This window comes from Opisthocomus hoazin, chromosome Z (assembly GCF_030867145.1).
Source record: "Opisthocomus hoazin isolate bOpiHoa1 chromosome Z, bOpiHoa1.hap1, whole genome shotgun sequence".
Classification (NCBI taxonomy): domain Eukaryota; kingdom Metazoa; phylum Chordata; class Aves; order Opisthocomiformes; family Opisthocomidae; genus Opisthocomus; species Opisthocomus hoazin.
In genome coordinates, this window is record NC_134454.1 from 77,611,220 (window position 1) to 77,627,983 (window position 16,764).

The window sequence follows — 16,764 nt, forward strand, 5'->3', positions numbered from 1 at the left end:
AGTTAACTGAACAGGTCTAAAGAAGATGTAGTCTGCTAATGTATGATGCAGTCAGGGTGTTGTCACTTACTCCCTGCCCAGAAAAAAGGGAAACCCTGTCACAGAGCTTCACTTTATCAGTTGAACCAGGGGAGCTCTGATACATAGTTTTCTGCAGGTACCTGATACTTTTATCTGTTTGTGTGCTGTCTGAATGTGGACTGTTGTCATCTTAACCTGGCAATGAATCTGAGCTAGCTGGCCCTCCTAGGCACCACACTGGTGCAGTAATATAGCAGGTTTATGCCCGGTTGATCACAGCGCAAACACATCAGCAAAAATACCTGGAGCTTTGCTGCACTAAAAGAAAGGGCGTGGCAACAGGGAAGGTGTATTTGGAAAATGTTAGCTCTGCATCATTATGGAAATTTGGAAACTCTTATGTCTTGCTACATTTAGCAAGAAATATAGGCGTGGTAGTTGTTGTTGACTTAGAACCAGAAAGTCTTACATGGTTATGCATTATTGTGGTTTGATCCCCCCAAGTTCAGTTCAGGACCAGGAGGCAGAATAAAGGAAGAACTGAATGTTCTCAACTTTGCTGGATTAAGCAACACCCTTTTCCGACTTCCACAGAACTTCTAGCTTTGAATGATGAGATTGATTTTTATCTGAAGGTACACTCTGTTTAGATTCAGATTTTATTGCCGTTGGCAGTAACAGACGTGTTGTGCCAAATCTCAGGCATTTCAAGAGTGTTGAAAGGTTTCTAAGATAAAGTGCATTGAAGTAGGCAAGATCATCTGCTATTGGTGTGCTGCCTGACACGTCTGACTGAAGACAAGCCTACAGTGAGGGTCAAAGAGATAAGAAAAGTTGCATTTATTTAGACTAAAGGTAGTAGTCAAATAATGTTCAAGCAATTTTGCAATTATCATTTGGTAAATAATAAACCGATAGCTTTTCAAGATAAAAGGGAGGGCCAAAAAAGGTGAAGTATTGAACTACCTTTGATGGCCACAGCCAGTGGAATAAATTGATCCTTACCTAGAATTTTATTCTCTTGGCAAACCTGGACCTGCCTAAAGATTCAGCATAGGGCCTCTCATCACAGCTGATCAATATGGTAGCAGTAAATCCAAGGACACTTTAGCCTTTTGCAGCCACAGAGATCAGGACAATGCGTCCAAATGCTTTGTGGAGCCAAGAGAGTGAAGCTGAGTTAGGGAGTGACAAATGAGGCAACAGACACGGGAATGGGCTGATGCAGGAAAGCCTCGTCTGTCCTAAAAGTCCAGGTTTAGCCCTATTATACAGCTCCTTATCCAAGGGTAGTGTACCTGGAAAAAGTCACAAGAGAATCATAGAATCATTAAGGCTGGAAAAGACCTCTAAGATCAAGTCCAATGGTCAACCCAACACCACTATGCCTGATAAACCATGTCCTGAATGATGAATAATGTCTTCATAAAGTGAAGCTGTCACTTCTCAGAGTTAACCCAGGGCAGCTCCCTAAAGATATTTTCCAGAAGATTTTTGGCCTCTAGGTAGCACCACACCATGTCCTGACCCATATGCTTCCCCAGCTCCACTGCAACTGAGAAAGAGTAAATGAAAATGTGCTCATGTTTTCCTTCATTTGCTTCACCTGCCCTGTCTTTTGTAGTCGGGTCTGGCCAGTCTACAATAACTGTTTAAGAAGGAAGAAATATTGTCTGAAAAATCAATGTTTTCTCTAGCAAACATACCATGCAGGGAAAAGGAGAACACATTGGAATACCTGATACCCATTTGCAATGCCAAAAATAATTCAGCAATTACATTGCAATCCGTTTCATGGCAAACAAACACTAAAGGACATAATTTATAATGAAAATCATAAGCCTTGCTCTGTCCTCACTGCAGGGCAGTTTGACTCTCTGCCTGCCATTTACCTTATGCAGAAAGGAATTGCTTTGCAGTCAGTATGTGTGCACACTGGGCAGTGTCCTGCAAACTGCTGCACCTTCTGGCCAGGAGCCTGGCCCTCCAGAGCCTACTGTCTTGACAGCACTTAAAGCCCTTAAGCTTTTTTATAGTAAGATTAATTTAAATGCCTCGCTGAGTTTTTTCCTAGACCAACAACCCATTCTTCTTTCTTTAAATGGTGGTCAATTAGAAATTACAAGTATAAATCCTTCATCCTTGTCTGAAGGCTTTAATCTTGTTTGTTGCAACTAGCTTTGAGTGGCATTGAACACAGCAAGAAGCAAAGCACAGCACAGCTGCAACTAAGGAAGGGTATTGGGAAAACTCAGCGATTTACTTCTCCATAGATAACATCAGTAACTGGCAAATTTGCAAAGCTTTGCTAAAGGACTTCACTGTAAGATTAGTTTGGGGGTTAATTGTTATGTGCCCTCTGAATCCTTCACCACGGTTATCAGGGCTACTTTGCAAAATTACCTCCACGTATTCCTGAACTGAAATTTAGTACTAAACTTGTAGCATTCATTTTAGAAAACAAAGGTCACTGTATTTTCCTTTGCTCTTATGGGTCTAAGCTTTATAACACTAACAATGTAAAGGTTGGCTCTTGTACTGTGTACATAACTTGTGCATGGACTCAATATAATTTGTTTATTCAAATACCAAAGTGAACTCATTGCAGGGTGTCTGATTTGATCACAGCTGTGACAATTACGTGATCAAATTAGTTTTATGATCAAATACATTCTTTTTGCATACACAATTTGTATTTTTGCTTCTGGTCCTTCATTTCTGTTGTCAGCCTTAATTTTGCCCAACCTGAGGGCTATGCAGCCAACAGATTTCTAATCTCTGTTTCAAATACGTTCCACACCCAGATGATTTTAAACTGGCACTTTTTTTTGCGAACTAGGTGAGAAACCAGGAGCTAAGTGGGTCAACCTCCCATCTAAAAAGCCCTGTAAACACTCTCTGAGCCGATTTAGTGAAATCAAGACCATTCTTTGGTCTGACTGTTGGTTTCTCTTTTTTTTTTCCCAGAAATATTTGTAGGGTTTTTTTCATAGACCTGAGATGGTACACTTCTGTGTAAAGAAACATAGGTGTGGGAAGGGCTACAGTGCAATGAGTGCTGAGGTAAACAGAGAGGAATGGGATGTTCCCACTCCAGAGGAAAAAGCGAGATCTTTTCAGAAGGATAACGACCACAGAGACAATGTCCTGATGAATACAGCCAGCGTCTTTGTGCACGCAAAACAGTTATCAGCGTGGACTAGTTAGCACTGAGGTCAGAATGAATTGAAAGAGGTGAAGGGAGGAAAACAGCTACGCTCTCAGAGCCCTATAGAAATAGTGTTTATGTTTTGAATTTTACTGAGTCTTTAAGTATATTTAGAATTTTAATCTGTGGCTTAAATAGGATATTACACTTACCAGGTAAGTAACTGTGTAAACCTGGTAGAGCAGGGTCAGTATGAAGTCACTATTTTTTTACTTTTGCAATGTTTTCTGGTTCAACTTGCTCAAGCTGAAAAAAATAACTGTGTTTCATTATGTCATTATATGTATACCTACATATATATGTGTGTATCGATATATGCATATAGGATTCCTTCCAGCTTTGGAAGTGAATTATACAGAGTTATGATGAAAAAAATGTGTATTTATGGCTTCTTTAAATACATCCATCCATCCCAGAACTTTCCGGATTTTGAAACTACACTGGGAGTTCACAGAACTTCTGTAATAAAAATTGTTTGTGTGAATAATTTAGTTTATTGATGCCAGCGATCAGCAAATATTTTATGGGAATGTACATCCTTGAAACAAAACTTTTGCAAAGGTTTATAGTGGTTTTAAAGTGAATTACAGCAGCTGAAAAGACACTAAAATTTTATCAAAGCAGAAGAATTCTTGTTTGCATTTGTAACAGCAACATATCATGATTTTGAAAGGGACAGAAATGTATTTGTGTGAACTGCTTTGTTTACAACTAGCAGGAAGGGTGCTAGCTATTCCAGTTACATTTTTCATAGCAGAAAACAGAGCACTGCTCACTGGGAGTTGTGCACTGAACCAGAAAGCTTTCGGCTGCTTGAAGTCCCCTAGGGAAGAGGAGAGCGCCACATCCAGCTGCTTCCACATCATGTACCCTGGAGCCTGAAAGCCTCAACGAAGAGTATTAATGGGAGCACAGAGCTGCAGTCCCTTAATCCTCCCTTGTACTTAAAACTAATCCTTGTTCTAGCAAACCAGCCTTCACCTGTGACTCAGTCATCAGACACTGCTGTTGTCAGTAATTGTCTTGTATGTCTCAGTCGCAACTCTGAAAGTAATCTAAAAGCTATAACATTTCCACACAATGTCACAGACCTGATCTCTTAAGGTGCTATAAAAATGAGATACAGGTTTCCATCTGCTTCCATGGAATGACCCAAGTATGCATAGAAAGTTTATAATTTCCTTTTGTGGTGGAGATCTTTTTCAGTAACAAGTGACTACAGCCTCCCCTGCACACATGTAGTCCATGCTCAGTTCTCCCACCAAAAGTTACCTCTGTTGCTAGCTTTGGATTTCCTAGTGTTAGAGTTGGTGTTCTGTTTCTTCTGTGTTTATTTTTATAAGCAGATCATTAAATTTTGGACAGGAAAAAAATCTGAATGCTGTGAAATTACTCAAAGTGAGATAACCACACTGCTAGCATGAAATTTTAGGAAATTTGTTTTAATTGTCATATATAGGGACTTTGCTAAATAAAGGAACACAAGTATATGTTGAATAGAGGAATATTTTCGTATTTCCAAGTATTATTCTCTGTGGATTACTGTTCTTATCTTCCAGATAGTTTCCCACAGTAATTATTAGGAGATGTGAGGCAAGGAAATGCTTGATGGCTAAGCGTTCTGCAAAATAGCCCAACGCTTACCCCTGACACCATAGTAACAGTGCTGCTAGGTCCTTTGCTTCCCAGGAGGATAAAAGCCACAGAGGTACAGTGACCTACCATGTGCATATTAATTGCTGTGAATTAATAGCACAGTTAATGAGAATTAATCAACAAGGTTTCTTCAGACATTTTAGTCCTTTGGGTTTCTTTGGGCATAATGCCACTATTTTAAAGCATCTGTATCAGTCTAGTTACAACCTTTCAAACTGTAATATTGCAATACTTCTTTTACACTGGGTTTGCAGCACAGGACCTACCTCAGTATGTTGCAAAACTGTCTGAAAGGCAGGCCTCTGGAAACTGACTGTCTGTAGATTTGCACTAGGGTAATGCAGTGTTTTAATTCATGGTTTTTTCTATTAAATGTGTGGGAGTTTTTCCAAGTCAAACTGTTAGGGAATAACCTAAATTGTGTGTAGGGGATGTCTCTGTGTCTGTTGTCATTACTGTGCTTTGCCTCTTGTGGTAAGTGCTGTGTATTAGTTGTTTAGAAAACATAAGATTTTCTCCCTCATATTACCGCATCATGATTTTTGGTCAAGACTTGTACAAAAACTTCTTAAAAGTGGACTCCACCATTATGAGTCACAGAGTTATAGTTTTGCTGATACACTCCAGTTTGTATTCTGCTTAAACAGCCTTCCCAGAAGTACAAAGAAAAGATCAGCAAAAATACGCTTGCTGTGAATAGCCTGGTGCTGCTGTGTTGCCTCTTATCTGTGAGTGATCCAAGAACCATTCATGGCCCTTTAAACCTGGTTCAGGGCCTGCAGGAGACCTTTCTGAGGCTGACAACTAAATTGAGACTAAGGAAGATGCTTTCCAATGTGTTGATGGAGCTGTCTGACCCACAAGAGCTCTGATTAACACCTTTTCAGCTGGATTAAAGGATGCTCATACCTGCCTTAGCCCAGATATTCAGCAGAACTGACTTTCACAGCTGTTACTGTATTCTGGGATGTGGAGTGCCACCAGTGTACTCCCCATGCCAGAGGATTTCCACAGCTCATCCTCAGCCTACATGGATCACTGTTATTTTTCACGTGTGTCTTTCTCTCTCAGGGGTGCGACGCCAGATTGCCCACTGCGTGCGGAAGGGAAGCGGAGCAATCAAAAACTCCTTCTGCGACCCATCAACACAGCCAAATGGGCGACAAAAGAAATGCTACGAAAAGGACTGTCCGCCCAGGTAACGGATACTGGGAGGGCTGTGGTGGTTCTAAACAGCAGCCTTATTCAAAGGAAAAAGTTGGTTCAAATACCAGCTTAGTGTGACGTCTACGGCCTGCCACGGTGAGCATTCCCAAGCAGTTCAGAGGAAGGTGGCAGAAACCCAGTAATGGACAGACTGAGGAGCCAGCTGCCCTAAGAAGCTTCCAGTGCAAGTTACTGAGCAGTCTGTGCTGGGAGTGGCGAAGATTGCTCTCCTGTCTGTGTAGATACTCTTTTTGTTCAGTTCAGGTACAGATGTGCCTGAAAACCATATACATCATTACTTATTTTAAAAATCGTGTTTCTGTCTTAGCTCAGGTGGTAGTCTATTACTGTGTGTTCCAAAAATTAACTTGCAGAGAGGTTTTTTTAAGCCTTTTGATGCTATTTTTTGGTATTTTTTTTTGTACTCCTTTGTCCTTTTTGTGAGGGAGGACTAGTGGAAATGCCCACTTCTGTAACTCTAATTATTATACCTTCTTTATAAGACGTATTATTTGGCATCTTTTTATCATGGTCCTTCTTATTTTTTCCTTTCAGCAAAGTACAGTTTTCTTCATTCTGCTGTCATATGGGAATAATTTTTTCCATTCCCATAATATTATTTTAATTCGTCTTCATCTCTGTTTTTTCTGTTCTACCATTTTAGCAAGTAGGGTAAGGCAGTCTAATCACAGCAAACATTCCAGGTGACAGCAGCACTGTGGGCTTGAAAAAAGGCACAGATTTGCTGGAAGGGATCAATACTGGGTTTAGTTTCATGCTTTAGATACTGGAACATCTTGCTTTTGTCATTCATTGTCTTCGGAAATTGTTTATCATGCTGTTCGCAATGGTATACCAGTCTTTCCGTAGTAATTATAGTTAAATCAGAATCAAATCAAAGTCATTACAAAGATTCCCTTAAAGTGTATTGCATTACATTTGCCAGCAGTGAATTTCATGAAGCTTTAATGTAGAAAATTCTGCATGGCTGTTGGTTTTATTAGTTGTTTCCAAGTATCTTCACAACAGTATATAATGCATCCTCTGGAAATTACATCTTTGCGCTTGCAGCTTCTATAAATGACTCTTAAAAGTATAAACTACCAGCACTTCATAATTCTTTGTAGATTACTAGGAAATCAGTTGAAAGTAGATCAAACTTACTAACTAGTTGGCTAGTTAAGAGCTGAGGCTACACACGTACGTGGAGGTGGGGTTTTTTTGTAGCACATATAAACTGAGCTATTGATTCCAAAGTTCCAATGAGTTCGATTTATCCCATTATTCAGACCTGTTCTTGAAAGTGAGGGAGCAGAATTTGTCCCTTGTTGGGCAGACTGTGGACTTACGTGACGTGTGAACTGAGCTCTTCTGCAGGCCAGGCAGAAAAGCTCTCATATGCTGCCAACCTGAATGATGCTTCTGAGGCTCATTCTGCACTGCAGAGGAAAGCACTAGTTAACCTTCTGAGGACAGTAAAATACTGACAAAATGCAGTGCAGGAAAACCATACGTATTTAGTTACAAAGTCACATTCTTTATCTATTTTTCTCTTAATAGCAGAAGAGTGACTGTAGTAGTTTGACCAAGGGTCCATCTAAGTCCCTGTTCTGGCTCCCAGCTGGTCCAACGTGCCTAAGGAAGGGTAAAGACAAGGCAAGGGTAAATTATATCTCTTTCTAATGCTCTTCCAGCTTCCAACCATTTTAGTTTAAGGCACTTCCAGAGGCTTTTATGGCTTGTCTAATCAGTAACTTCCAATGGACCTGTCTTCCAAGTACTTGTCCAGCCTCCCTCTGCAACCTTGTAGAACTTCTATCATGTACAATTTCCTCTGCAAGAAGTTCCTCAGCTTTAATGCCTGCTGTGTGAAGCACCATCTCATTTTAATTATTTTGAACCTGTCTCTCACTAGCTTCTGCTGGTGGCCCTGAGTTCTTCTCTTGGAAGAGGTGGCAGCGAAGAATGAGTTCCTATCCGCCCTTCCCAAGCCCTTCATTTTCTACATCTGGTCTCTGCTCCAGGCTGTAGTCTCAGCATGGGATTTAGTTGGTATTTACTTTCCATGGCGTATACCTCTGATCCAGACTGATGGTTATACATCTTCATCTGAAACGCAAGACAGTGCAATTTGGTGGTTTGTTGGTTCTAAAGAAAATCTGAGTGTTGGAGGAAGGTGTGACTGTCCCATATGACATGATACAGGATAACTGAGAGTTCACGTGAAGCTGCTCCCTGCAGAGAGGTGTCTAAATTCTATGCTAGAGTTGAGGACGGTATTGTTAAACACCACACTGCAGGGGGCCTTTGGTTAGCGCTGCAGCCATGGGACTGAAACTGTTAGATGATCTCGTGCTTCCCAGCAGTGAACCAGTTTCTTTATAGGAGGATCCTATCTAAAATGAGAACAATGTTCTCTTGCATAGTCCTCCCTCCTATGATCTGCTAAATCCCACTGATGGAAAACATACTACCATGAAACTAGCTACTAGACCACTAAATTGGAATTAGATAACTTATCAAACAGTAGCTGCAGGCAAGAATGACATTATCATAATGTTTGTGACTCTCACAAACCAGACCTTATCTCATTAATCCATTTCAGGAAGTTAATTATAAACCATTTAAATTACAGGCTTCTGAGAAGTCCAAGTCTTAAAAATCTTGTTTGTTACCTGATTTGGGCTAAATTTATTTTTCCCACACTTTCTATGAAAAGAATCTGGAGCAAACCACATAAAATAGTTAAAATGTTGTAATATATGTATGCCACATGTTGACTCCGAACATAATAAAGATGGCTGAACAGTTGAGAGTTAAATGTCATACAACTGTTTATGTAAAACTAGAGTGCTGTTGCTTAGCAGGAGTGCAGTGAGACTGTAGCATAAATACATGCTGTTTTCTGTGTTATTCTATGGAATATGTTTTCCAGTTATATGTTTCTTTGGTAGGCAGGTACTTAGCTCCATAGGTGTTAATGATAAAAATCAATAGATACTTCTTGAAGAGAAAGAGTGAGATTTTAACTACTTATAGTGTTGTGAATAAAAGTTTTGCTTTCCCCTGTGAAGAACATTGCCTGGAGCCTTTTTAAACTGACTACCCACTTGAACAGAGTAACCATAAATGGATTATTTTACAAGTACTTGGGATCTTCTACTCTTTATCTGCTGTTACTGTATTGTCCTGGTTCCAGACTGCTTAGTAGACTCCAGTAGCACAATAAGAACAGAAAATCTTGTTTCTGTTATAATACACAGAGTGAAAATCAGTGCCCTGCTGCTATCTGCTGTGCCTGATGCTATACAAATACAAAGCGAAAGAAGACAGTCTTTCTTTAGGTGTGACACAATATGGTGGCAGGGAGGGGACATTCAGCCCCACAGGCATGAATATAGCAAACTTTAGTTCCAAAATCCTATGATACTACTTTTTCAACAGGATGCACACATCATCTAGGTATTGATGAGGGTTGTATAATGGACAAGGCTATTGGGACCCACCTTAATTGTTACAGACCTTGGAAATTCAGCGTAGGAGGAAAAGAGACAGGTCTTATTTAAGGCAGCTGAATGCCACATGAGAGAATCAGATTTTCTCCCTACCTCTGTCCCAGGCTGAATTGCAGAAGAGCTGAGCACTCACAGCTGCAGCGGGAATGTAACTGAAGTTATGCTTTCACGGTACAGCCGGCTCTCTGGTTCAACAGCCTCAGGAAAGTTAGTGCTCACACAAGTTAATTACCCAAATCATGCATTTTGCTTATTTGTTTGTTTGTTACCACAATCTTTCCATGCTATACCTGGCTGTGGAGATAAGAGAGTCCTGTCACTTTGCAAGGAGCAGGTGATGCATTAATATTTAAGAACCACTCAGTTGCTGTAGTGGTAAACACCATCAGAAACCAGAAGCAGTAACAAGTATTGGACAGTGACTCCCATCAGTCTTCAGCTTCAACCAACTTGTCCCAGTCTCTCACCACAATCAGCACAGCTACCTACTAGTTTTCTTCCCCATATTTTTTCTTTCTCAAGCATCCCTCTGTATGAGCAATCTAAAGAAAGCATTGTTTAGAACCTGCCCAAAGCTAAGTCTGTTTGGTAGTGCCTTCCTCTCTCTCGCTTACAGCAGGGAGGTCCAACGGCTTGGTCATTTCAACTTAGAAGTTGCATGTTTGGATCTCAGATTGCTATGTCAATTCTGGATCTGTGTTCAGCAGTCACCTCCAGTTTTGGTTATGCCTCTGCAGTGTGAGGAAACAGCAGAAGCTCCAAGATTATGAATAGAGTTTGGCAAAGCAGTCACTTGGGTGCTGCTGCCTTCTGTATGTTCCAGGACTTGCTTTGGGGCATCCTGTACCAGAACAGACAAACGGATGGTAGATGTTCTGCCATCGTTGCTTTGCCTTTCTTCGCCTTCAGGTGGGATGCTGCAGTTCAGAAGTCCTCAGTGGGAACCATGAAGAGACAAGAATGCATGTGCTTCCATGTTAAGTTTCTCATGCTTGAGTTTTTAAGGCACGTGCACATACCCTAGAGTGGTGATAGGAAAATGCACCATCAAAAACTCGTGTTACTGCTAAGAGTAAACTCTCAGTCAGCAAGTTTTTTTAAGTGTGTGTGGTAAACGTGGTGCCAGGCAATTAACTGCTTGACTCAACAGTGCCATCTGTTACATGCACTGAATGAGGAAGAACTCTGTTGAAAACGTTACACAACTAAATGAGATTTAAGATTGACCACAAAGGTGCAATAGGGTAAAATCTTAATTCTGGGATTTCCTAACTTAGTAGCACCTTACTTTCTTGCATGACTTTTTAAAAATGTTTTGTGTGCAGTAGTTAATCACGCACAATTACTGCTGATCAAGATAGGTTCTGTAGTAGGCTCTGATAATTTATTGCTGGCACTTCACTATTTCAACCTGCAAACTGCTGAACCCTCACTCAGAGCCATTTGAAAATGGTGAGGGAGGGGGTGTCAGCTTAGCATGTCTGTAGCTTGAAATATGTCATCTGGTTCCATTAAAATTAATAGGGCAATTCACATACTTCAAGTTGTATTTGTGCTGAAATGTCAGCAATTTACAAGATACTAGAGATAATAAAATTGGAAAGAAGATGTAAGAGATGAAAACAACCCTAAAATGGCTTGATTCAGGTTGTGATAATATATTTTTCTCTGGTTTATTGCTATGTTCTGCTGAGATGCACTTGGTTTTTCTCTTTAACTACTTGCTAGTTTTCCTTTGTTGATTGCAGAAGCCTGGAAGGGCAAGAAACAATCCAAAGAAAGGCAGGAAAGGAGAAAAATATTTTGTTCTTTTATTATGGCAATGTCCAGAGGCCTCGCACAGGGTTGTGGTGGCAACGGGCTGCATTCTAGCACGTGGCAAAACAGTATGTGCCCCAAAAGGCTTCTAGGGTAATTTAAAAAGAAATGCGGTATGTGCATATAACTAAAGAGAAGGAAGGTAGGTGTGGGTACCCCAGAGAAGACCAGATGGTTGCACAAATGAGCTATGTGCATAGTGTGATTGCTCTGAGTCTTTTTTTTTTCTAAAAATGATTACGAATAGATATCACTGCCTTCCACATCAGTGACAGCTCATTTGCAACTGAAGAATAAATTAATGAGGAAACAGAGAAGGAACATGGAAACTACAGAGGAAGGGGGAGAGGGATTGTCAGCAAACTGAAGAAGTCAGAAATGCAGTAAGATGGGAGACAAAGCAAGGAGCAAAAACTGTTATAAAACTGGATGTTGAACTTTGATGTATTTATGAGAATGGGATTATTTTTTCTCTAAGTTCATTGACCTTAAAAGGAAAAAAATGCAATAGAATGGTGTAGGTTGTAAGCCAAAATCTATTTTTCTCGCCTTTCTGTCTAGAAAGGTGTTTTCTAAATATATTCCTGTTTTATTTTCAGCATAAGGCTTTGTCGTGACCTGCTTCAAAACTTAGAAACAAGTAGTACTGTCTAGGAGCTTTTCTGCTTTAGAGGTCACAGCTGAGCCAGATTTTTTATACAGCAGCTTGGGGTACGTTCTTGCTTAGGGCACTGTAAACTGGAAGGAAAAAGACTTTTCTTTTTTTAAAAAAAAAAAAGTGTAAAGGTGAAACTTTAGGCAAAATGTCACAGTTGATGCCAATGCTTCTCAAACAGTAGGAGGGCAAAAACTTCTGGGTGTCTTTCTTATCGTGGAAGGCAGGTATGCAGATACTTTATCCACTCTGGGTCAGTATGAGAAGAAATAGGTCCATGAAGCTGGAGAAGGGCTAAGGTAAACCAAATATAAAGGAGGCGGTTCTTGTCGGTAAGATGTTTTGCACTGGAAAATACTGCACTGGAGGCACGCTGAGGAAGACCATCTTTAATCAGGAGAGAGGCATATAAGGGACTCAGCTTTACTTCATGGCGGAACAAAGTATGGAAAAGTCCAGCCTAGTGCAGACCTAGAGACGAGGCCCAGGGGTACAGCACTGCAGGGCACTGATCCCACACGGGTGCACACAGCATAGCTCTGACTAGCCTGGTTTCTGGGATTGCGTGTCCTGCTGCTTCCCCTTCTGGAGGTAACTTGGGACCAGTTCGAGCACTTGTGCAGTACTGGCTGCGTAGACATGTGTGAGGGGACCTTCTCCACCTCTGTGCTCTCCAGTGATTCTCAGTTGTTAAATCTTTCAGTACTGAGGCAGCAGTAAGCAGATAAACAATAGGATAGAGTAAATAGATTAATGAACTTGCTAGTGGTACCTTGAATTTGGATTTGAAAGACTATCTACTCAGTGGATTCTTATACAACATAGAAACATAGTGGTTGGTGCCTGCTGCTGTCTAGAAATCAGCATCTTTCAGTGACCGGCTGATACTGGAACACAAGGCAGATGGGAAAGCTTGAGTGACCTGGACTTGATATGAAAAGCATATATCTGAACCCAGACTTTAAATTACTGGTTCTTTTTCTTGTAGTCTCTGACCTTTTCCTTAACGTGCTTGTGGTGGATTGTTTTCTGATGTTTCTTACCTCCATGGTTTTCAGATGGTGGGCAGGAGAGTGGCAGAAATGTTCAACCACGTGTGGCCCAACAGGCCAGAAGAAGCGAACAGTTCTTTGCATCCAGACAGTGGGATCTGACGAGCAGGCGCTGGCTGTCACAGAGTGCCAGCACCTGCTTAAACCAAAGACACATCTGTCATGCAACAGAGATGTCTTGTGCCCATCTGACTGGACAGTGAGCAACTGGACTGAGGTAAATCCATCTCAACTGTGATATGGAATGTTTTTTTAAAAATGACCTATTATAGTCAGCAGAGTGGACCAATGGCCTGGTTTTTTGCCTTCTTTTTTGTAAATTTTTTTTGTTAATTTGTCTTCACAAATCCATTGTGCAGAAGAAAAAAAAGCTGCCCCACTTGCTAAAGACCTTCGCAAGTTTTGCATGTTAACTGTTTCTAGGGGTTTGGCTTGCTGAGCTTTCGGGACTGTAGCACAGAGCACGCTTGCGTGCTAAACATCTGTGTAATACTCATTACTGCTGTGGCCTAGGTGGGAGGAGGCTCTGTGTCATGTCTGTAGGCCTACAAAAAAGCATTTTTGCATTCTTCACATTCCTATCTCTTACATTCGTAACTCTGCTGGTTTTGCCACAGCATGCAAGCTTTTTACTTCTATTATTAATCTGAAGCCCTAACAAACACTAGAATACCTGTGTATCCTTCAAGAGTTAATTCAATATTGTGCAGTTATTTCACTGGCAGCTGATGAACTGCAGAATCTGAGGTCATCAAAATGATGACTGCAGTATAGTAGATTTGTCTAAATATACTGTAACATATTCTGCAATGTTTGTTAGTATTAGTAGGGAGCACTCATTAGACGTGCTTTGTCATAGGTTTTAATCTGTGGAAGGACCTCATGTTTCTCAGCTTTCTTTAGATTAGGGTACTGGTATTTATAGGTGTTTGACAACTTCACTTTCCATTGAAGCCAAGAAGAGTTCAGGCTCTCCAACACATGGAGCAGTCTAATTCTTCATGAAAACTAAAAATGCATGAAGATATTTCTTCTGGAGTGGGGAGAAGTAGGTTTTGAGTCATTTGAAATTTTAGAATTATTTTATTCTGATTCTGTTATAGTACAGTTTGCTCATGGTTCACCTTACAGATCGGCAGTTTAGCTATCAATGTAGCTGACAATCGTGACAACAAATGCACAACAAATATTTTCCATTTCAGGTGTCAAGTTTACTAAGTTTTTTGAAACTGCCAAGACCAACAATCTGTGTGCAGGCGCTGAATGCACCATTAGCAAGTTTGCTGACGATACCAAACTGGGAGGGGCTGTTTACTCGCTTGAGGGACAAGAGGCCTTGCAGAGGGATCTAGATAGATCAGAGCATTGGGCAACGATTAGTGGGATGAAATTTAACAAGAACAAATGCCGGATTCTGCACCTGGGACGGAGTAACGCCAGACACAAGGACAGACTGAGAGAGGAGTGTCTGGAGAGAGCAAAGATCCTGCAGAAAGGATCTGGGGGTGCTGGCCAGCAGCAGGCTCAGCAGGAGCCAGCAGCATGCCCGGGCAGCCTGGAGGACAAACCCCATCCTGAGGTGCATCAGGCACAGCATCACCGGCCGGGCAAAAGAGGGGATCACCCCACTGCAGTCAGTGTTGGTGCGGCCTCACCTCGAGTGCTGTGTGCAATTCTGGGCCCCACCGTTTAAGAAGGATGAGAAGGTCCTGGAGTGTGTCCAGGGGAGGGCAACAAGGCTGGTGAGGGGGCTGGAAGGAATGTCCTGTGAGGGGTGGCTGAGGACTCTGGGCTTGTCTGGTTTGGAGAGAAGGGGGCTGAGGGGCGACCTCATTGCTCTCTGCAGCTTCCTGAGGAGTGGACGTGGGGAGGGAGGTGCCGAGCTCTTCTCCCTGGGACCCAGTGACAGGACACTTGGGAATGGTTCAAAGCTGCACCAACGGAGGTTCAGACTGGACACTGGGAAACAATTCTTTACCGAGAGGGTGGTCAGACCCTGGAACAGGCTTCCCAGAGAGGTGGTCGATGCCCCAAGCCTGTCAGTGTTTCAGAGGCATTTGGACAATGACCTTAACAACTTGCTTGAACTTTTGCTCAGCCCTGAACTGGTCAGGCAGTTGGACTAGATGATAGTTGTAGGTCCCTTCAAACTGAAAATACTCTATCCTATTCTATTCTATCCTATCCTATTCTATTCTATCCTATCCTATCCTATTCTATTCTATTCTATCCTATCCTATTCTATTCTATTCTATTCTATTCTATTCTATTCTATTCTATTCTATTCCCTTTTGAAAGGTCTTCTCCCTTCTTTCTCCTCTTTTTATTTACCAAACTCACTACTGTGTTTGCGAGTGGATTCAGGTGATGAAGTAATCGAATTTTCTGACAGTATTAATTCAGTTTATGCTGCTTGCAGACCATCATGTCACAGAATCACAGAACGTTCGGGGTTGGAAGGGACCTCTGTGGGTCATCTAGTCCAACCCCCCTGCCAAAGCAGGGTCACCTACAGCAGGCTGCACAGGACCTTGTCCAGACGGGTCTTGAGTATCTCCAGAGAAGGAGACTCCACAATGTCTCCGGGCAGCCTGTTCCAGGGCTCCATCACCTTCAAAGTAACAAGTTCTTCCTCATATTCAGATGGAACTTCCTATGCTTCGGTTTGTGCCCGTTGCCCCTTGTCCTGTCGCTGGACAACACTGAAAAGAGTCTGGCTCCATCCTCCTGATACCTACCTTTAAGATATTTATAAGCATTTTTAAGGTCCGCTCTCAGCCTTCTCTTCTTCAGGCTGAACAAGCTCAGCTCCCTCAGAGTTTCCTCGCAGGAGAGATGCTCATCTTCGTAGCCCTCCGCTGGACTCTCTCCAGTAGCTCCTCATCTTTCTTGAACTGGGGAGCCCAGAACTGGACACAGTACTCCAGATGGGGCCTCACTAGGGGAGACTAGAGGGGGAGGAGAACTTCCCTCGACCTGCTGGCCACACATTCTTCTTAATGCACCCCAGAATACCATTGGCCTTCTTGGCAACCAGGGCACACTGCTGGTTCATGGTGAACTTGTCATCTACCAGCACACCCAGGTCCCTCTCCACAGAGCTGCTTTCCAGCAGGTCTGCCCCAAGCCTGTACCGGTGCATGGGGTTGTTCCTCCCCAGGTGCAGGACACTGCACTGCGCTTGTTGAACCTCATCAGGTTCCTCTGCGCCCAACTCTCCAGCCTGTCCAGGTCACGCTGAATGGCAGCACAGCCTTCTGGTGTATCAGCCACTCCTCCCAGTTTTGTGTCATCAGCAAACTTGCTGAGGGTATACTCTGTCCCTTCATCCAGGTCACTGACGAATAAGTTGAACAAGACTAGGCCAAGTACTGAGCCATGGGGAACCCCACTAGCTACAGGCTTCCAACTAGATTCTACGCCGCTGATGACAACCCTCTGAGTTCTGCCAGTTCTCAAACCACCTCACTGACCACTCGTCATCACCGAATGTCAATTGTTTCATGAATTAAGTGTCCACCATGTTTTAATGCTGGCGAAAAAATAGACCAGGATTGCATGGCTAGCAGGACAATTATATATAGAAATGGCATGCAGTTGGAGAATAGAGACAGTGCACCTATGTCACTGGAT

The 16,764-nt window shown here is 42.1% G+C and overlaps 1 protein-coding gene across 4 annotated transcripts in view; it reads left to right on the top strand.

The window, feature by feature from the left end:
• The window catches only part of ADAMTS12 (ADAM metallopeptidase with thrombospondin type 1 motif 12), a 170,386-nt gene that overhangs the window by 132,112 nt on the left and 21,510 nt on the right, over nt 1-16,764 (top strand). For all 4 annotated transcript variants that reach the window (XR_012761860.1, XM_075410653.1, XM_075410656.1 and 1 more), the window contains 2 exons: nt 5,957-6,083; nt 13,138-13,348. Coding sequence is in view for 3 of the 4 variants with exons in the window: in XM_075410653.1 (XP_075266768.1) it covers nt 5,957-6,083; nt 13,138-13,348 (338 nt within the window). In the remaining variant the exon portion in view is untranslated. The remainder of the gene's footprint in view (nt 1-5,956; nt 6,084-13,137; nt 13,349-16,764) is intronic.